Source organism: Genypterus blacodes, unplaced genomic scaffold (assembly GCF_046128005.1).
Source record: "Genypterus blacodes isolate CSIRO-AG114 ecotype Tasmania unplaced genomic scaffold, CSIRO-AGI_Gbla_v1 ptg000128l_1, whole genome shotgun sequence".
Lineage (NCBI taxonomy): Eukaryota > Metazoa > Chordata > Actinopteri > Ophidiiformes > Ophidiidae > Genypterus > Genypterus blacodes.
Genome location: NW_027466930.1, coordinates 2035223 through 2057649, shown reverse-complemented (window position 1 = coordinate 2057649; position 22427 = coordinate 2035223). Strand labels below are relative to the sequence as shown.

The window sequence follows — 22427 nt, the reverse complement described above, 5'->3', positions numbered from 1 at the left end:
TCTTACCTCATCACAATAATTTAATGTTGATGATGTGTCAGAAATTACGATTCCTAGAAAGAAAATCACGTTTGTTCTGTGAATGTGTTTGTTTGTCATTTGGATCAAGTGTTGAAATTGTGATTAATGGAAAAAAATCACACTAAAAATCATGAAATCATGAAAATCCCGGCTGCCTGAATCCCACACTCAGCTTCCGTCTGCCCTCGGCGGCGTTGTTGATTTGCCACACAGCCGCTCTGTATTGAAGTAACAGTATTTGTTTACTTGTGTTGTCTCTCGGTAGAGGCTGGAGTGAACTAACCTCCATGGCCATTAGGAAGCTGCAGGCTGTTTTTAAAGGAAACGAGCAGATCATTACCGCGGGCCTGCATCTCTGCATTATGATAATGTGCTCCTCTATAGAATATCATATAGGAAAGCACCTGTTCCTCCACTGTCAGGTAAATACTTGCTTCTACAGATTTGACACAGTTTAGAGGGAAGATAAACCTTAACTGAAACACACAAAACGCAAAAAAGATAATTTAATGAGGTTTGTTCATCTTCTGATTAAATGTGATCTATTTTTTTTTCATTTTTATTCACACAGCGACTGTACGAGCGCTGAAATGACACATCAGACTGTGAACGTGTGAAGATTACGTGCACTTCACATTCCATTCATATGTCAATGAATCCTGAGGACCCCCTGCTTTCACAGAATCTCAACTGCATTGTTTCCTCATTACACACTTATTACCTAGTCTGCTTGGATAAGCACAGCCAATTAACACAGCCTTTCCTCACCATAACACGCAGCAGCCTAGAGAGCTCATTACAAATATTCTCCGTGTAGCAACATATTTGGAGACGCCATTGTTTCCCCACTAAGGACGGAGCCTCTTTGGTGTCTATACTCAGAGGTGTGACGAGGAGAAGCGGCTTTGGGAAGGATGTGAAAGCTGTTTACATAGGATGAACAGAGACAAATGCATGAAATCTAATATACCTCCCGTGAACATCTGACAATAAAACCGGTGCTTGCGCTTCCCTAAACGTGTTGCTAAGCGAGGCGGCAAGCAAACTCTCCACCTCTCTCCTCCCTCCCGTCCTCAGTCTGTCTCTCCGTGCTGTACACCTCTTTGTATTCCCCCCGTTTCTCTCCTCTTCCTGCAGATCCTTTTCAGCAGGCCCCACGGGTCTGTCATCCCTGCAGGTCCACCTCCAGACAGCGGGGTTTTTATCACAGGCACTGGAGTCGGTAGAAGCTTTGGCCTTTCCTTTAAAGAACGGATCAAATTGAGCCCTTCTACATTCTCCTCTGCTGCCTTGCCCCCAGGGCTCGAAACCACACTGAGAATCCACCACCCACCTGCCCGCCTCAGTGCCTGGACAACATTTGACATCATCTACTACCCCTATACACTCTCTCTCTCTCTCTCCGTCTCTCTCCCTCGGTCTCTCTCTCTCTGCGAGTGCCTGTCTTTTCATCTCTCACTTGTTTTTCTCACTTTCTATTTCTATCTTTGATGTCCTCTCTGGCCCTTCTATCACATATCTCATGATTGATTTCTCGCCCTCTTTTGTTCTTTCTTCCATCTCTTTCATCCTTGCCGTTTATTTGGGCGATGTTGCTTTTAGTGATCGTTAACAGATTTTTTGTTATAGGTTGAGGAGCCTTCCGAGGCGCTGACATACACGCTGGTCTTTACCCTGCCTCCAGTCTCCTTTTGTCTGGAGTCTCGTTTGCACAAACGCATTGAAATTTGCACGCGTGTGCGCTGCCAACTGGAATGAGCTCATTCAGACCTACCGGAGGTGGAGCTGCCTACCTCATTTGGCATCGTCTGTTCACGAGTGACTTTGTGGCAGATGACTACGGCGACTCTGCCAGCGGCGTATGCCCTTGTATAACTGCCACCACTCTCCCAGCCATCCAAACCACTTGTTGGCCGCTCCTTCATTCAGCTACAGTATTAGAATTACTGATCAACGTCGGCAAATTAGAGCCACTTCCAACTAAAACATCGCTCTTCAATGACTTCATCGTCCTTTTGTTACCTCCTACACGCGCTTACCGCTGCGACAGACACTTTCAGCATTACAAAGCATATTTCTTGATCGAGCATGGCCTCGTACTCTTCATCTCAAACATACTCGTACTGTACCTGCACCGCATTGTATGTATGGAAGCTGATGACAATCGCTCAGCTTTTGCGCTTCACTTCACCAGCAACGATGAACCTCGCCGGTTCTGTATTAGCCGTCTCGCACTGCGTCCTCCGTCTCCATGGCGTTGTCGCCTCTGCAATATGGAAGCTGGCTGACCAATTGTGCTGACCTATTTCTCGGGCTGCTTCAGTGGTTCAAATGCCACTGGTGAGCGCCGCGTAGCACCATGCGCCTCTTGAAGAATGCTATTTCCTCATTCAAAAAAACCTGTAAAGCCGCCGCTTGCCATTTAGCCCAAAGAGCAAGCGGCGGCTTTACAGGTTTTTTGGTCGGCGGGAGCGTTTCGTTTTTCATGAATCACGGCGTAGCACCTAAAGGTGCCCTGTGTGTGTTGGCGTGGCGTATCCAGGGACACGGGAATAGACATGGCAGGTTTAGGAGGAGCTGATTATCATACATTACCAGTGGGTGTGCTGGGGGTTGATAACAATCATTACAAAAATTACAGCCCTTACAACGCGGCGCTTCGCCTCGCCTCGCCACGATGCTTGATAGCGTGGCTGCGGCAGAGTCTCCTGAGGGGGAAAATATTCTCTTGTGCTCTTAAATATCACCTTAAATATTAATATACTGTATTAACCACAAATCATTGCTGCTGGAGTTGGAACTGAGCAATATTCAGTTTAAAGCGCTATAGTTATTATGATGCCGTTTATTATGATGCCGTTTATTATCCATAAATAACTTGTTTTTCCCTGTGTAACCCAGCGCACCTGTTCTGCTGTAACAGGTGTCCACGCTTTCACAAACACAGAGGGTTGCTGCTGTCTTGGCTGGAGTTTGTCCAGAGTAGTTTAATTATCCTATTTTCCGGGAGCTGACTGAGGTGTGTCCAGTTTGCATCCTGATGTCTGGGAGACTGTGCGGATTACAGCCCCGGGTCTGGAGTCACAGCCCGAGCGTAGAAGTTTGTCTGATTGTTTTTGTAAACAGCCCGGTTGCTTCAACGAATTTAAACGGTTTCTCTACTGTGCGCAATTTGCGGCCTGACAGCAAGTGACGCCGACCGCCGCAGACTGCTGATGGAACCGTGCTCCTGATGTCCACGTTTGATAGTTAATCATCAGGAAGAGAGAGAGAGAGAGAGAGAGAGAGAGAGAGAGCGAGAGAGAAGGCCTTCATGCATGCAGGCTGCTCGTGGATGAGAGAACCTGGTTAAGAGTTGGATATTAATCTTGACTCTGAGTTCCTGTCATCACTGCCACGTTCTGAGTAAGCGTGCGGCGCGTTCAAGACGTACGAGCCGGCTGAAGAATGTGTAATGAAAATAAAATCGACAAGTAAGACGTATTTAGAACGGGCTTATGTGATTCTTTTGGAGATTAATGCTCTGGAAAAATAGCACAGCACACGCTTTGCGACATGTGCCGTGGGCCAGTGGCAGAACGCGCGAGTCGCACAGTCGAATGTTCTGACACCCGTGCACAATGTACCTGTGAAAGTAGAGCCTTCGATTTGGAGGCAAAGTTTGGTTCGTGCCTCTGCCTCTTACTTGTTCTCTGTAGTGGTTGTATATGTACCCATCATGCACTGCAACTCCATATCTGAGAAAAAGGTGCATAATCTGCTCCCTTCCAGATTTCTGTACGTAGACTTGGTACAACACCGTTCGCGCCGTCAGGGAACGCGATAAATCCTCTCGCCGTTATTGTTGTTGTTGTCGTCCGTAACAGCTGTATGTGTGTGTTTCGGAGGTTCCTGAGGCGAGTTAATATGCGTTGGCTGCAAATGAGGGGTGATTGATGGCACCTGCGTTAAGGCTGTTCTGATTTCCAACATCATCCGCGATTGCCTGGAGACAGCTGGCTGCCAGTGATTTGAGGCTCTGGAGGACAGCAGATAATGCCCCTGTCTTTGTTTGGAGATAACTTTTGTGTGTGTGCGAGTGTGTGTGGTTGTCGCTTTTAGGAGTAGACCTGAATTTATAACACAGCACCCTCGCTGTGTTGTTGTTGTCCTTCTCACCTCGTTGGTATGGTGACCAACGCGTGGAATCCAAGAATGCGCTCAGCTGGTGCGGCCCGGGCAGCCTGTTTCTGAAGGACATCTTCATCCTCCTCTTCCTCACTTTGAATCCCTGTAGCGTCCCCCTGGTTTCATTCATTTCTGACTCCCTTCAGTCAAGATCCAGCAAATTGAGACATTCCTTTATTCCCACACCTATTACACCTCTGACCTCCCAGAAAAGAGGTCAGCCATCTTCTTGACGCTGATTGGTTCTGACTGTGTTGGCCTGGGACTGATGATGATGATGCTGACGATGACGATGATGATATACATTTCTGTCGTAGTGTTTTATTCCTAGTTTTTACAACATTCTGCTACTGATGAGCCGATTATGACACATGGCTTTCAATGTCTTTTATTTTATGTCCGCGTATTTATCTGTTATATACGCAAACCTGCAATATTAGCATAATTATAACAGAACTATAGAAAGAAGAGGGGATATTGAAAATGTTTTTAAAAAAGCAGTAATTAAAAATAATTTGCCTGAAAAGCCTTGAGGCCGTTGTCAAAGCAGAGTTCACCTTGCCAACCCGAGAGCTGGCGATGATGGGTGAAGCATTCTTTCATAAATCTAAAGTGTGTTTTGGTGAGCAATTAATTGGTTACGAATAAATAATTACATCCATGAGGATAATTGCTTTGGTTGGTAAATCCAAATGATAAAATGGCATCTGTTCATCGCAAAGTCTTGGAGCTGTGACAGCAAATTAGCACTTTGATGTGTAACTCTGAACCTCCAACAATCACTCAGAGGAATCATCTGAACCTTCTGAGGAAGAGAGGAGGAGAATTTGGAGGCCGATATCAGCTTTAAAAGTTGCCGATCAGATCTATAAGTTGTTGCGTGGATGTAAGAGTTGATTTTGGTTGCTCAGGGATACACCTGGCAGACGAAATTGAGCGAGTTGAGAGATTTACTGCCCACACCAGTGAACGGGGCGTAATATTAGTGAGGACATAAATAACCGTATCAAGATGTTCAGCGGAGAGAAACGCTCTCGTCTTACAGATGTACCTGAGGTGATGGAAAGGGAACAGCTGATTGATTATGTCGTCAAAGCTGAGGTTGCGTTCAATGACAGCACAGAGGCTCGGTCAAGTTTTGTGACGGAAGTTAGCGAGGAATTCTGAAAGTGTTTTATAACTCGTCAGTGCCTCAGAATGTCTCACAGATTTGATACAAAGATAGATAAATTGAAATTATATGAAATAAAACAGGAGAGTAAGATTCTGTCTTTGTGTCTTTCTTGAGTTTGAGAGTTTTAAAATAACCTTAAACTTCTGAAATGGAGTTTGCAATAACCAAAGCCAGTTTTGTTATTGCCGATTTCTATAGAATCTTGTCTAGAAATAGGAGACTGGAAAAATTTGCTACGATTATTGCGATCAGCTGGCTGAAGAGAACAATAGAATAGTACAGATCTTCAGTGGGGCGACTTTTTCTAGGTCTTGCCTCCTGGTTTGCGCTAAGCTCTGGCTGTAACCCCCACCTGGAAGTGACAGGCCCCAGCGCCGCCATTGCCATTCCTCTGCAGAGCTGGAGACTCGGTCAGACTATTAGTTACCCAGGCCTGCACCTCGGAGCTTTGAAATGAGGGCACATTTTCAAAAGAAGGATGATTCAGGCGGGTCCTCGTGTCTTCAAGGGAAGAAACACGTTTGTAGATGAATGAGTTTTAAGGAATTAGCAGTGTGTGGAAGAGTTTGAGTTCATTTCGGGTTAGGTATCAGACGAAAGGTGCGACAAAAGTGCCTCATACAAAGTACAACCTGCAGGCGGAGAAAGGATTCATCACGATGTGGTTCAGGCTCTCTTTCATGCAGCGGCCTCAAGCCAAACCTTCATCTGTTCTACTCCAGGTACATCTCCTCTGGCCCAAATCGGTCCAACTTTCCCTTGACAGGTTGAGTGACGGGCGAGGGTCCAATGCGTTCCTGCTCTGATTGAGAGGACGACCGCAACATCACTTTCTCCATCTTCTCTCTAGATAGCCACCATAGCTGCTGTCCAGTCCCCTTTCCGTCAACTGTCAGGCTCTGGTCAGGCAACCGTTGTGTTCTGTGCTTTGTGCTGGCTTGAATTGCATTAATAAAAGACTCCAGTTTGGACTCTCCTCTCTGTTCTTGGACGTGCTCACCGGCCTGTTCTTGGGACAAAATGGAGCTGGTGCAATATTGTGTATTTAAAAACGGTGAGCAAAATCCTGTGCTGTGTTGGTTTGGGTCCATTATGTGTTTGGAATAGAACAGCAGAAAACTTCCTTGCCTGCTGAACAATACCACCCCCCAAAAAACTCTTCTTTACAATAGCCTGCATTCTTTTCGGGGCCATTTACTGTAAAACAAAAGGCCACGTTTGGTTACAGGCTTGGGACTAAATTGCACAGCTTGCCACACGGTGAGACTAACACCATGTTCCGTGCATATGCTCAGATGTATGTATGCGAGGAAACTTCTTGGCCGCTGATGCTGAAAATTTAATGGTGTACATTCAGGGCAGAGTGAAGTCTCGAATGTATGGAACGTCCGTCGCTCCGAGGCATAACCGTGCTGGTAATGACAGCGGCGGGGTGCAAGGTGCAAAAATGTTTTTCTTTTGGCCTCATGAAACCTTATTGATAGATATCCATTCTGACGAGTTTACAGTGTGGCCAGAGCAGCAGCAGAGCTCATAGAAACAGCTGACATCTTGTTTACCTTTTTATCCGGAGCAAAAGGTTCGTTTATGAGGCTTGCAGCCGCCTTCTGCCTAAAGTCGCGTCCCGCAATATTAGTAATATATAAAAATCTTAGTCCTAATCTGCGCCTGAGTGCTCGTAATCAAGGTTTGATGTCAGATTACTCAATGAATCCCGGCTGAATCTGAAAATGAAGCCGTGTCGGTTTACAGACGTCGTCCTCGCTCTGCATGCTAATTCGCGTCCGTGGATCCCGTTGGGTTACGGCGTAATGCGGAACGCCGACGATCAGGGCAAGAACAAAGCAGCTGCGCGCTATTAAAAATAAATGGCAGCGAGATTTAAATACAATCCTTCCCCTCTTCCCTCGATCCCTCTTCATCGTTTGTCTTCAGCGCCTTCTGCCAGCTGCCGACACTCAAAAAAAAGTGTCCCGTAGCTGCAACCGCGGCAACAGAGCACAGTGGTTTGTGAGGACTTCCCAAGAGGGGCAGTGGTGGTTCCGTAATACTCCTCAACACCGTGGGGGGTCTGAATGTGCTTCACCTGCGTGTGTACATGGAGACATAAACTTTGACGTGTTTACCAGTCAGACACACACACTTGGAATTTTGTTCCCCTTTGTCACGGGTGTGTGTGAGGGATTAATCACTGATTTGGAAGCTCTTAGTACAAATCCAAGAAGCCAAGTGACCTTGAGTTTTAGCCTGTTACACACACGCACACACACACACACACACACACACACACACGCACACACACACACACACACACACACACACACAGGCGCGTTCGTGTATGTGGAAACACTGGTGCTTAATTGAGACGAATAACTGGCAGTAGTTGACGTGAAGTGAAGGTGCCACCTATTTAGCATTTACATGGCTCCCATTTATGCACACACACACACTCTATCACACCCACACACACACACACACACACACAGACACACAGCATTGAGGGAGGAGGATGGGGGTAATAAACGGGACAATTAAGTGACAATGAGCTTACAGAAATGCGCGCTGACATCCGCAGTTTTCTCCGAATAAAAGTATTTTATCAGAGTGTGTGTGTGTGTGTGTGTGTGTGTGTGTGTTTTGTGAGAGTGGAGTTAATCTGTGTTTACCGTGTAATGACCCTCTTTGACTCTGCTTTGGCAGCTTTTGATAAATGAGGCAGATTGTAAATGTCACTGTTATCAAGTTTTTTTTCTTCTTCCCCCGCCGAGTCACTTGCTTCCTAGGCTGTAATTAAACATGTTCCCCTGCCAGTGTGTGTGTGTGAGTGTGTGTGTGTGTGCATGTACATGTGAGCGTGTGCGTTTGTGTCATGTTTACCCCATTACTTGTTCGTCTGTCAATTTTGATCTTGGTTTCTTTCTTCTTTTTTTGTTTTTGTCATAAAAATTATACACGTGCAAATGATTATGTGTGTGTGTGTGTGTGCATGTGTGAATTAACTTCAGTCACTGTCAGGTTTAAATAGAAACAAAGACAGACGTACAGAACGAAGCAGCAGCACCATTTCAGGAACAGAGGCGTAGTACGGACAAGAGAGAGAGGAAGCACGGATACGAAGAATTGGACTAGCATAGTGTTTATTACAGTTATGAATTAAAGTTGTGAAGTAATCAAACTAAATCTTAAAGGAATACTACAACAATCTGGGACGCTGGTACCGAGACTGGACGTTTATTTAACCTCAATCAAATGAGGTAACGAATATCTGAGGCCTGCTGGCTGTAGCTGCATCTCCTTCTATACATACAAACAGAAAAAATGTCTAAGTTTACTAGTTGTTGTTTTCTCATCCGGTTTCTGAGTGGGATGCGACCGACAGTGTGATGACAGGACAGTGAGTGAGGGGAAAAATGGAGCAAATTGGAGTCCAGGTCACAGCGGCTGAATCCAGGCCTGTGCATTACTCAAGCTCTACGCCTAATGGTGCGTTTGATAGAGAGCGCACAGACGGGGCGTTCACTGTCTGCAGGCCAGTCGTGCTGCGACTTTACCAGGCCTAAAGTTTGCAAAGATTAATGTTTTATAGTTTCAGTTTTCCAGAGCAAATAATCAAATATTCATTCCGACACACCAGTGAATATTCTAAATCCTGCAAAGTGGTATTTAGGTCAGCTGTATGTGCACTTACAGCTGCTGGACATGCTCACACTGTCACATCAGCACTCCTCAGAATGGAGCTGCACAATTAATCCAACTGGAATTGTGCCATTATTGTGAAAAGCAGCTAAATGAATTCATTAAATAATGTGACATAAAATGTTACTAAATCCATGCATATTAAGATATTATTCATTATATGCATTTTGAACTGTCATCAAAGCGGTCACGTGACGATGATGTGTGCGATAACGTAGAACAAACCGTAAAATCTCGATATTTCTATATGTATATATTCTATATATTTTGCTATATGTTGCAGCCCTATCTGACAGAATGCAGCAGAATAGAGACGGCAGCCTATTCATAGCTGCGCTGTATGTTACATTCTGTTTGATCTCGACACAGTGATCACTCTGATCATTCTGCACTCATAGATTGACAGATCTCTTCCCCTGTCGCGCTGGGGATCTTTGAGTTTCCTGCCGAGATGCTACAAATGTGGCAAAATCCCCTCTAAGTGTGGCGTGTACAATAAATGTTACATTCAATTCTAGCAGCCTTGCCTTTAACTTTAGTATTGATTTCTCACTGAATGTAAATTATACGGCAGCCTTAGAAGCCGTTCTGAGGCGTGTAGCTGATCGCTTGCCGTGCGTAATTAATGGGTGAGAGCCGTTTGAGCGCTTAGTGCTGCGCCTTGCGACACGGCCTCCTTCAGAGTGTGCCGTGTCGTGTCCTGTCCTGTCCTGTCCTAACCGGGCCGCCGTCCTCTGGGCTGCAGTAGATGCTAACTAAGCGATGGATGACATTTGTCACACCTATTTTGGTCCTCATTAGGAGGTGCGAGGGGCCCCTGTGGTGCGGGCGGGATCAAATAAGCGGATGTCATCTGGGAGGTGTGGGAAGTGTTTGACCATAACACTCATATTTGGGCTTATCTGTTAGGTCGATAATGGTGGTGTTAATCACACGCCAAATGCTGTGGGTTGTTCTCGTGTGTTTGTGTTTGTGTGCGTGTGTGTGTGTGTTTTGTGTTAAATGGATATTTGATAATCAACACCAAGCCTATCAGGTTAAGTGCCAGTGTGCAGGAAACCTGTCACGACATGATGATCCATCCATAGGGAAGCTAAGGCTGGAACACATCTCACCCTCTGCAGGCCCATCAGTGTGGACAGCCAGCAGCTCTGACAGAAGGAAATGGATATATGGATATACATACTGTGTATATACATACTGTACATATACATAATAGCAGACAGGAGTACAGAGAGTCAGCGCATGTAGCATTTCCTTAAATTTAGAGATAGATTTGTTTTCACACAATATTTGTCAATCTACAAAGAAGAAGACAAGACATTTTGTGTAAATAAATGTTTTTAAAAATTTTAAAGATTTAAATCTGAACCGGCACATTTATATTTAAAGCAGCTAAACAGCTACATCTAAATGTGTAGAAGTAAATTGTGTGCAATCAACACGTTGAGGGAAAAAATAACAAATTGATTGGTGCGAATGTTTCGATGAACAAAGTTGATTTAAAACAACTTGTAACAGTTTGTAATGGACAGATGCAGTTTATTCTTTAACGTTCTTGCCGCTGTGCCATGTAAGATAACATAGTCATTGTTGCAGATAATGGCACACGTGCAAACAGTTGTTGGTGCAAAAAATACATTTCCAGATGTCGGTTTGACATTTTCTTGCAATCTGGATGATCTCATCTCGCTACAAGTCATTTTGTTTTTAATCCCGGCGAGAGTCAGAAAATAATCTCCTTTTTGAGGGATGAGGAATATTATCTGACGATCAGGAGGAAGATAAGATATTTAGCTGAACAGAAACACTCGCGTCTAATACACTAAAGCCCTGTAATACTCCAAAGAAGGTATTACAGATTGACTACACACTGGTGCTCAGACAAAGAACAACAACAACACCAGGAAAATGCTTCTGTGAAGTAAACAACAGCAACAAAAGTCACCAAGACTGAGTCACGATCACATGTGGAGAATCTTCCTGATGTTGTGGCGTCTGTAAAGCCCTTTGAGACATCGTATCTGATATTGGGCTATACAAATAAGATTGGCTTGGCTTGACTTGACTTGGCTGCAGCTCTAATCCCACAAAGACCTCGCATCATTGGACAGACAGCAGCGACCTTTAACCTCTTTCAGCACAGAGACAAACTAGACACACATGCAAGGTAAATATTTGATCGTGTCTTTCTTTATCTTTAATTTAATGATCACATCTTCCCTGTATGAAAATTCATGACTTGTTCCTTTCTTGCTCCAGCTCAGCCTGCAGCTAAACAATCTACAGATGTCGTTTGCATATGTTTACATAGTTTTCACTGTTATGTTTACATCCATAACCTAACATGACACACAATTAGATTAGACAGCATCTCGCTACATTTCTACTTCATGGGGATGTTGTAGATGTATTAAAACACAAAAATATATCTTAAAAATGTCTAAAAAGGATGGGAGAAGGTTACAAACCCAGGTTATAATCACAAGATATATTTCAGAGCACTCCATATGGTGACATTGTGACTTTGTTGTTTTGTTTTTGTGACTTCTTCTTCTGCTGTATTTTCTAATGAAGCGCGGATGTGTTGACAGATTATAAAACACATAGCACAGCGACTTCTGCTGGGATTTGACTCAAACAGACGGGTTCCTAACCCACCAGAGACAGGAGAGTGGTGTGGACCCGGGCGGACCTTCTGTCTTCACCTTCATATTGTCTTCACGCTGTCATTTCCTCCACTTTCTGCACTTTCCAGTCTGATTCTCCCTCTTGTTGCTGTTCACTCTGTGCTTATTATCAGGTAGAAATATACATGTATATTTTATTGCTTCATAATTCACAGAAAAAAGAACTTTGTTTTATTCAGACATGCCTAAAGTGCAGTACAAATACATTTTGAATTGGTGCAAATGAAAATGGAAAATATTAAGAAATGCAACATTTTTTTGGTTCTAATAGCCACAAATTCCAGCATTTTCCTCGCTGTGACAAAGAAAATCAGGCTTTCACTGTTATTAACAGTAATTTCGGCATTTTCAGGGGATTGTAGGGAAACCTACCGTGCACAGTTACATTTGCTTCCTGATTTTAATGTTTCCTCCACCCAGGAGCAAATCAGTTGACTGGTTCGGCACTTCAGGGCAAATCAGAACTTGCACTGGGCTGGCACTTTCGTCAAAGCTGAAAATGGCATGTCGGAGGGTGGGCTGCACAGTAAACCATGGGCTCTGGAGAAAGAAACATAATTGCAGGCATTGAAGCCCACAGGTTCTGCCTTCTTTACATCCTGTAAGGAAACGGGATGGATGAAAGTCAAACAGCATAATGCAGAATCCTGCTGCCTGTACTTTGCTTGTCAAAACGCTAACAAGCACAAATGATTTTTTAATGATCGGCACCTCTAACCATCATATTGCCTCCTCGCACAGCACCGACGGCGTCCTGAACGCCTTTTTCGCAGCAAAGGAAAGGAAGTAATTTTCGTACTCCGGGGCGGCAACTGGGACACGCTGGGCGGAACTTATGGCACGAAGGTGCTGATTGGTCCGAGCCAACACATTGAAGTTTATACTTAAGTCTGTTTCAGTTGTTGCAGAAGTTTCTGTCTTAACTTTGAATTAGACTCTTTATCTGTGTGTGTGTGTGTGTGTGTGTGTGTGTGTGTGGTGGTGCCGTTTGATCTCCTGACCTGCTCTGATCTCCACAGCGCACCTGGGCCATGATGTTCTGTTGAGCCGATGGTGTTTGTAAACTTTGCCTTTGATGTTCCCACTCCATCATGTATCAATACAAACAATGGGCGTGTTGATCAATAACGGTGCAGGTGCTGCTTCAGGAGCCAATAATCTCACCGTGCCTCCATGTTAACGACTTCATGATGCCTTTCCTGTCATTCCTAGTTTAGAAATACATCCAATCATCTTAATCAGTGTCCATTATTGAAGATCTGGTCCTCCTCGTATGATAGGATAACATCTTGAGATCCTGGCGGCCATGTTTATCTCCTTCCCAGGCTTTAATAAGCTTTATCTCCTTATTTCTATTAGCGCAGCACGTCACCTCTCCTCTCCCTTCACTCAGCTGATTTCACACACAACGGCAAGACTTGACTGTGTAGCACTTAAAGAAAAATAGATACAAAAACCTACAACCAGAACACACATTTAGTTCAACATTAAAAATCCAATTTTAATGTGATTATGGTGAGCGCATCAGTTAAACCGACTGTAATGAGATAAATATAAATGGCGGATTCTTACTCAGATGCTCCTTTAGTGCGTGTGTATGATTTGTGAGCCTCTTGTTTGTAAAGCGCCACCGTGCAGGATCATCAGTTATGGTTAAAGTTATTCAATCACATGCAGCAAAACCGCAAAATAAAACTTTTGTGTACAGCTGGAGTCTCTGGGCAGTCGTGTAAACTGGATTCTTATGGGAAATTGTTAACAGATGCAGTGATCTAAATTGTTAAATACACTATAAAACAACAACTGCAGCATTAATAATTACATCTTAATAAAGTAAAGTAATGCCGAGTTAAATTATGCAGCAAGTTTCTCTTGTTTTGGCTTTCGCTCATATTTGGCTGATGTGTGGCTCGTGGTGCACAGGGAAACATGACATCACCGCGTCTCTGTCACAAATGTATAAACAACTTCATTTTTAAGTTGAATGAAGCTCCCAGAAAGCCAGATTCTGTGGCTGCTTGGAGAGGAAGCCATCTGCACCCTGCTCTCCATGTGGTTACTCATCCCCATCATGTGCCACTGTGGCACAGCTGGTAAGAGAGTTTGACGCAAGTAGTGTGACTGGATGGAATGATGGATCACTAAAACCCCCTGCATTTATATTCCACTTCACCCAGCCACACACACACACACACACACACATACATAGTGGTGCTGTGTGAACAAAAATAGCAGGTGTGTTTGGGGAAACCCTCATTGTCTGTGAACTATACTTGTTACCTCATTCCTCAGGTATGTAGTTAAGTCCACACTGAACAAAGAAACAAGTAAGTGTGTAGTTGTGGAACATTTCAACCTTTTAAGGACACGCACACACACACACACGCACACACACTGGTTTCTTGCACCCTTTCCCTCTCTTTCTCCTCTGTTAGTGAGGAGCATTCGCTGAAGTGTTCCAGGCTGTGCTGCTTTCAAGTACAGTCCAATTTACTTGTTGACACACTCGCATCCCACATCGATGCACAAACACACACACACACACACACACACACACACATCGGTTCGGTTTGTACGTGACGAACAGACAGAACACTGTGAGAAAATGAAGCACACACGCGAAACACACACAACGCACCACGCAGACGCAGATGTGCGAGGCCCCGTCGGCAGCTGGCGAGGTTGCACAAATCTCACAACGCCAACACGGCGACAACGGCGGCGGCGGCAACGGCAGGAAGCGAAGTACGGAAAAAGGACGGGATTGATATGATTAAAATGCAGCGGCACATTTGCCCTCGCATCTGTCATAATACCGCATAACCAACATGCGATTGGTTTTCTATTTGTGGGATAACTGAGATAGATTTCCACGTCGTCTTGCGGCCTTGGCAGCGATCCATCTTTCTTCTAGCAGCTACATGTAAGATTTGCCACAATATGAGGCGACGGTGATAAGGAGTGATTGGATTCCGCTTGTGTAATCACTGGTTATGTGATGTTAATTGTATAGAACGGTGATGTGTTGATACCCGAGCACGCAGACGGTACACACTCGCTTAGAAACACGTCTGTGTGTTTAGACTAGAACGTGTGTTTGTGGTACAATTACGGGACGAGATGATGTAAATTCAGTGCGATTTGATTCGCTTTCCTCTCAGGCGTTCCCAGAGTATCATTCCCGTTTTCCTCTGATACTTCATCTCGGGTGTGAAGACTCTAGTAAGATCCAATACCTGTAAAGTACCTGCAGATTGTCCCAGTGTGTATTAAAGAAAGGAAGAAGTCCAACTATCAAAGCCTTCAATGCTCCTCAGTGAAGTGTCTTCTTAAGGCCTTCACCCTAGGCACACACACACACACACACACACCGCTCCACCCGACGACTCATTACTTTCAGCACTACCCTGGAGTTACTGGGAGGCTGTGAAGAGGAGCTGCTAAGATCCAGCAGACGATTTTCATCTGTTTAATTCCTTCTTCTCTGATTGCGTCCGTACGCCTGATGAGTCACAGTTAACCCAGTCGCACAGCTGTGTGATCCCCACTGCATTGATTCGTATGCCACTGTAACGCCAACTTCTCCTCGCTCTCCTCGCTCTCCTTGCTCTCCTCTTCCTCCCCCGACCCCTCCGCCCCTCCCATCACCCACAAACTGCTAATGGAGTGAATCACAACTGTTTTTCCCCCGATCCCTTTACCCCAACAGCTGATGGTGAGCGATTGCATCCACAATACTCTTTTAATTAGTATAGAGAATAAATTGGTTGAGCATGCCTTTTTCCTTAATTGCTTTTTCCTCAGCTTGGATTTAATTGGGCTGCAGCAGTGTTTATTGATCTCCTTTGATGTGCTTTAATTTGGATAATTTTATATATTTATTTTGGATGTGACAAGTCCGTTTGTCTCGTCTGGGTGTTAGACACGGAGGGGGCCTGATGCCGCAATAGGCTGCGGGTCGTTCGACGCGCGTGCGGCGGTGCCCGGCAGCGGGTAGGACTGCGGTCACATCCAGGAGGCATCAAAGCGACTCCGCTAACAGTCGCCGAGGCCTTAAGTGAACCTCCCTTTGATCTCGCATCAACATCTCCCGAATGCCAACGTTGCAGGAAAGAAGGCAGTCTGGCCCGCGGCGCCGACCTTAGCGGGGGCCCGCAGGCCGGTTCACGCCGTCCTTTTCAGCAGCAACTTTGTAGTTTGTGCCCGATTCGTGCTGTGTCATCTTCTCCTCCCCCTTCCTGTCACAACAAAGCCGCATTTCCAGCCTCCACCCCCGTAGTTTCATAATTAGTGAGCCTCTTGATGTGTGATAGTGGTTTGTTTGTTTGCTCAGTGTGTATGTGTGTGTGTGTGATTGGTGTGTGTGTGTCTCAACTTGCCCATGGGATATTTGGACCTCGACCTGACGCAGCCCCGCTCTGCCTCCACTCCATGTCACCCCTTTTCTCCTCCCTCACAGGGGGGAACTTCACCCTGGCCGAGCTGGGAGTGTGCGAGTCCACTCCGCCTCCCCACCCGCCCGCCGTCCCCTACTGTCCCGACCTGGGCCTCCTGCAGAGGGGCTACTCCCTGAGCGCCGGATCCGACGCCGACTCGGACCCCGAGGGGCCTCTGTCTCCCGAGCGAGCCATCCAGCTGTGGGGCGGTCGAGGCGGCGGGGTCAAGTCCCGCCGCAGCTCCGGAGTGTCCAGCCGCGAGAACTCGGCGCTCACGCTCACCGACTCGGACAACGACAACAAATCTGACGACGAGTCAGGTAGGAACGTCAGGGAAAAGACTCGGGGGAAGTGGTGTCTTATTGAATGTCCACCCGTTTGTGAGAGAGAGAGAGCGAGAGAGCGAGAGAGTGTTTCTGGACGGGATGTGTCACTCTGATCGTCTTTGTTGCAGCGGTGAAGTGAGAGAATGTATATCATGCACAGGTTTGTCGATATTGTTAAAATCTTTAGGCCATAATTCAAACAGGCAGCTATTATAAGAAATGTGAGCGAGTTGGACTTATTGATCCAGTCTGTTTCTGATCTGGAGAACAGTTGTTGGAACCCCCCGCCCCCCCCCCACCATCACCACCACCCAACCCCCCCCAAGAGAGCCATCCTTATTTTCATCAATAACACTTAGCCAAAGCCTTCTAACTCTACCCCTCTTTATTCCACTTATCCGCTGAGATCTCGACGCCGGCCTGTCAGTCTTCAAAAAAAAAAAATCTTTGGGTGATTTTGAAGGAATGAAGAGTCGCAGCGTCTTTTTTATGATCCAGATGAAGTGAGTGAGAACACAAAGCTTCTCACAGCTTTTTCTCTCTTTTTTTTCCCTGTGAATGTGAGAGCGACACCAGAGCTCCGGGGAGAATCTTCCCTCCTTCCATCCTTCCTTCCTTCCTTCCATCCTTCCTTCCTTCTTTTTTCTGGCAACTTTGTTTATTGCAAACTTCCTCATTTCCTCATTCCTTCACCCCAGATGCAGTTGTGAAGGTTGCTCTCTCTCTCGCGTGTGTGTGTGTGAGGCTTTGCCGAGGTGTCGATTGAGGTTAATGAAAAGTGGATGGAAGGAAAAGCAACAGTCTAATTAATTGAATTCTCACTCCAGCTCTGGATCCTTCATCCATCCGGGCGGTTGGAGCCTTTCTGAATCAGAGAAACTTCAGTTGACCGCTCAAACTCGTCCACACCTATTAAACACGTGGAGAGACACCTTCCCCGAGACGCGCCGCTCACTCCCGCCACTTGATAATTGCTTTGTGGTTAATTACCGAGCTAATCTCGCCGCCGCAGATATCAGACACAGTTTGCTCTCTCTGTCTCTGGGCCAGGAGGACGACATCCAGCTCTCTGCTCGCCTGCCGTTTCCAGGACTCTGCAAAAAATAAGCTTCTTAATCCAGAGCTGGGCTGAAATTGTAATTTACCTGCAGAGTGGCGTCGCCGCCGTGCAGATTGTTCAGTAAAAATCTATGAAAACTTTATCAAAAATGTGTTTTTCCAGGCTGAGTGTTGATGATGACTTCACGCGTGCATCAAATCAAAGTCTTTCTGGAGTTCGGGGGTTCAAGGGGTTCGCCGACTTTGTACCGCGGGCTTGTCTGATGGTTTCACAGATCGTCAGATGTTTGCATCAGATGGAGGCAAACTGATATCACAACAAGTGTGTGTGTGTGTGTGTCTGACGGAGCCAGTTTATGAGTCACTCGGCTGAATCTTCTCCAAACGGAACATCTGAGTGGCCAGGAGGAGAGACTTCAATGCACCCAAACCTGAGCGGAATGTATCGGCGTGTGTCTCTATTGTCTCTTTTACACGCGTGATTGTGTCTATGTACGCGTGTAAGTGTGCGCTGGAGGTGCCTGCACGTGTGTGTGTGTGTGTAAACATGCAAAACAGGAGCAGCACGAGTGTCAAAACAGCAGGAGGAGGATCTGAGGTTCTAATAATAGAGATTGACGGAGGCAGACAGAGAAACAACACCATAAACACATGCTAGCAAATCAAAAAGGCTGTGACGTGCTAAAACACCAAACGGCACAATGCGCCGCTTCATCTCGCCGCGTCTCTAACAAGCTTCAGATGTCTCACCTCCGCCCGCTGCTCCTCTTCATCACCCGCCTTTCTTCCCCGTCTTTTAAGGTTGTTCTCTCGTCTCGATCCCTCGCCCGCCGCTGCCGCCGTGCCTCCCGCCCCGCCCCCGCGCTCCCTCACGCCCTCATTATGCTCCTGTGTGACTGACAGGTGTCGCCTTGAGGGGTCCAGGGCTCCTCTGGAGGGCAGGGCAGGGCAGGCGTGGAGGTGAGGTGTGCTCGTCCTCAATTTCACCACTAAAATAGAAGAAGTCGAGACAGAAATGACAAACAGAGATGGAAAATGTTGTCTGTGTGTGTGTTTGCAGGGTAATTGCTGGATATATTTTACAACATATTGTTTCCATCTTCCATCTGCGTCACTGTAAGCGTTGGTATCGTCACATCACACAGGCATCAAAAGCAGAACTCTTAATCCTTCACAAATGTCAAATTAACTCCAAAAGAAAGCACGAATTAGATGTTTCGCCCGCTCCCGCCCCCGCAAGCCTCACTCGCTATTTTTAACCGCCGGGAGAACTCAGGAAGTCCAGAAAGTAAACAAAACAAAACCCGAGTCGATAACAAATTAAAGAGTGTGATCCTTTGAATAGATAGCATTCGTCAGTCAAAGGCGCCGCGGTGCCTCCGCTCGGTCTCAACACAATTAGCACCACGTATATGCATAAGCCTTCAAAAGGGCTGATAACAGGTAGAGGGGAAGCTGAATGGAGCTATATGGTTTTGTAAGTAATCAAGCGCGAAACCAGTGTGTGGTCGTGTGTGTGTGTTTGTGTTTCAGAGAGATTATTAGGTGGGGGGAAGTGAGAGACACAGATCTGTAGTTGTGTAAGTAGAGGCAAAACGTTTGTTGTTTTGCTTCAATGTGAGACATATGAATTATTGCACTTTATTACTGTTGTGACATACACACACACACACACACACGCACACATATATAGTGTTTAGCTCATAATGCCACTTTGTAACTGAGATAAATACAAACGCGGCTGATATTTCTTTACATCGTTAACTAGTCACTAATGCGTGTTCGTTCCTCATTCTGGATTCACACACACTCTCGTCTTCGCTTCATCTTGCCAACAAATTTCTCCTCTTAGACAGAAAATGAAATGATTCATTCTCACTTGCGCTTTGCTCCTAAATACCAATTACCAGCGAGTATTTAAAAAACTGTTAAATGAGTTTCCTAAGTGCAACTCAGGGATTTCAAAGTTTCTCCACACATCCCCCCTTTATTGTGGAGTATTGAATAAAGACACTTTGCTTTTATTGCTCCTTCCAGACACTATTAAAATAAAGAGAGTAGAACGTTGACTTGGCAAAGACCGGCGCGCGAGTTTAGCTTGCACAAGCAACACAATGAGACAAACAAATATGGGCGCAGAGAGCAGCGACGGGGAGGGAAGAGATTTACTGTCGCACTGTGCACCGCCTCATAAAACGCCCGTCTGGAAACACAAGCAGGGAGAATAGGAGCGCTTGTAAATTCCCACAGCAGTGCCTGATGCCTGCATCCAAACCGCATTGATCAGGAATGAGGGGGACGGGGGAGGGGGGATAGGGTGGGGGGAAGAATGATTAAAACATGCATTAGATGAAATAAGATCAGGTCTGACATTGATTTAAAGCCGGAGCCCTGGGCGGATTTTACGGCCGCTGCTGGTTGCGTCTGCAGCTCCACGCCTGCGTCGCTGGTTTCTGCTCCTTCTTCTGCCGCGCTTGCTTAACAGGAAACGGGACACAATCAGAGATCAAACTCCACCGCCCGTTGATCTCTATCTAATACATCTGTGGGTGTCTTCTGTTTCTTCTTATACACATTCTGTTCTGACTTCATAGCCGACAGCGTGCTGCCCCTCTCTCTCTTTCTCTTTCTTACGCCCCTCCTTCTCTCTCTCTCTCCCTCTCTCTCTCTTGGCTCAATCTCTCCATCTCTTACTGCCTAATAAATCATACGGCGCTATTGTGACGTATGTGACAGGATGTATTAATCTGGTAATTAGAGAAGGAAAAAGGTAGCGCTAAATTTAGTCTGGCCTTTTGTGCCGCAACCCCCCCCCATCCCGCCTGGTTCCCCTTCTCCTGTCCCTCTATCTTACGCCCTGTTGCGGCCCTGCTAGTTTTTGTTTACGAGGCATCTGTGTTTTCTCTATCTGCCTCCTAAACATCTGTATTCAAGGTTTCTTTTTTTGTTTTCCGTCAAGTTCAGCTGCGATTACGTTTGTTTAAAACCTCCCCGAGGTTCACAAAGTGAATCCTGATGATCTCATCAGATGGGCCGGCACAGGTGCCAGAGTGCCTGCACTTCCTTCATCTCCTTCAATCTCCACATCAACACCAAACTCCAGCCGCTCCACATCAGCAGATCGTTTGTTGTCTTGGAGGATATTTACCCTCCTGAAGGTTCGTCTGGTAATCAAGGCAGATCAGGATAATGTTTGATTAGCGTGATTTTTAATTGAGAGTAAAATGTCTCTGTGCAGATTAGAATATGATTTGTTTGTAAGCAGCTTTGTTTCCATGGATTCCTCCTGCAACCTCAGCTTGATTTCCACTGTAACCTGGACCGGGCAGCTCCTGTCCATCAAATTCACCCAACACTTATAGAGTTAGAGCGCTGGGGTCCCGCAAGACCACTGCTGTCCCCTCAGGGTCTGTGTGTGAGTGTGTGTGTGTGTGTGTGTGTGTGTGAGAGAGAGAGAGAGAGAGGGGGCGTGTGTGTCCGTGCGTGTTGAGAAGGTTGGGGGCATTAGCCTCTGATTGAGTTTTCAGAGAGCAACGTAGGGTGCGAAAAGGCTTGACAATGGTCTAACAGAATTAGTAGCTTGTGATGAATGGTGTGTGAGAGCAGCACTGACAGCACTCAGCCGCTTGTGTGTGTGTGAGTGCGTGCACACACACTTTACTCTACACTTCACCCACTGGTTCAAGGACTTTTTTTTCCCGCTATGCAGTGAAAGCTACGTATGCCGGAAAGTAGTGATGGATGCGCACATACACACACACGCACGCCCACACACACACACTCACACGCCAGGTATCTCTCGGCCTGAAATGGGCTTTGAAAAAGGCCCTGCAGTCACGATCAATAAAGATCTGTCTATTCAGCATAGCCAACACGAGGCTCACGCGCTCATACATGCATATATCACACAAACACAATGAAAAAAGAAGGAAATACACATTCACCGCCCTTGTTGTGTTTCTCTGACTCAATAAAGACGTCGTTGGATCAGGGTTGGTATTGAAACGACGGCGGATAACGCACACACGGATACACACACATGCGCGCTCGCAGGCCGGACACGGGCTGGGAGATGCATAAGAGGCAGTGTTTAATAAAAGCCCCTGGGATATTGATCACAGTGGATGGGTTCTAACTCCCATTAAAGGGTGGTGGGAGTCTGGCCTGATAGAAGAAGATGGAGATGATGATGAGGAGGAGTAGATGGGTGAGGAGAGATGTCAGTGAGTTCTTCCGTATGGGCCTGAACCCGAAGTTTACGGTTTAACGATTGCGTAACGGAGACACGGTGAGGCAGACTCTGTAACTTTGCTGATTAGGATACGGCAGTAATAGGGAATTTAGTGAGTCGTAATGGAGAGAGAGAGGGAGAAAGAGAGAGAGAGAGAGGAGAAAGAGCAAATGAGAATTCTCCGGCCAATTATGAGCGATCGTATTTTCCTCTGCGCGGTGCCCAAACCATATTTGTCGTTTAATGGCCGGTGCTTTGCTCCTTGATGAAGAGCAGAGGGTAAGAGCGAGGAAGAGGAGGAGGAGGAGGCCTTGGGATGATGATGATGAAGGCCACAATTTTTTGTCCTTCGTCCTCTGCCACCGTTTCCTTTGCTTTGTTTTAATTTTGCAACTCATACGTTTCTTTCTTTCTTCCTTTTGTTGTGTTGACTCCCTCCCTCTTCCTCCTTCTCCCTCCCTCCTTCCCTCTCTCCCTCCTCCTCCTCAGCTTACCTTGAAGGCGAGGAAGACGACGATCCTTTCGGAGACCGCTTGCTCAGTAAGTCACGTGTGGCTGTACGATGACAAGGCGTGTGTGCTTTGTGTGTGTACTGTGTGTGTGTGTGTGTTTGTGTGGTTCTGTAAT

The 22427-nt window shown here is 46.1% G+C and overlaps 1 protein-coding gene across 4 annotated transcripts in view; it reads left to right on the top strand.

The window, feature by feature from the left end:
• Positions 1 to 22427, top strand: part of tenm2a (teneurin transmembrane protein 2a) — a 140605-nt gene that overhangs the window by 3084 nt on the left and 115094 nt on the right. For all 4 annotated transcript variants that reach the window (XM_076162883.1, XM_076162881.1, XM_076162882.1 and 1 more), the window contains exon 2: positions 16208 to 16504. In XM_076162883.1, the coding sequence (XP_076018998.1) occupies positions 16208 to 16504 (297 nt within the window). The remainder of the gene's footprint in view (positions 1 to 16207; positions 16505 to 22427) is intronic.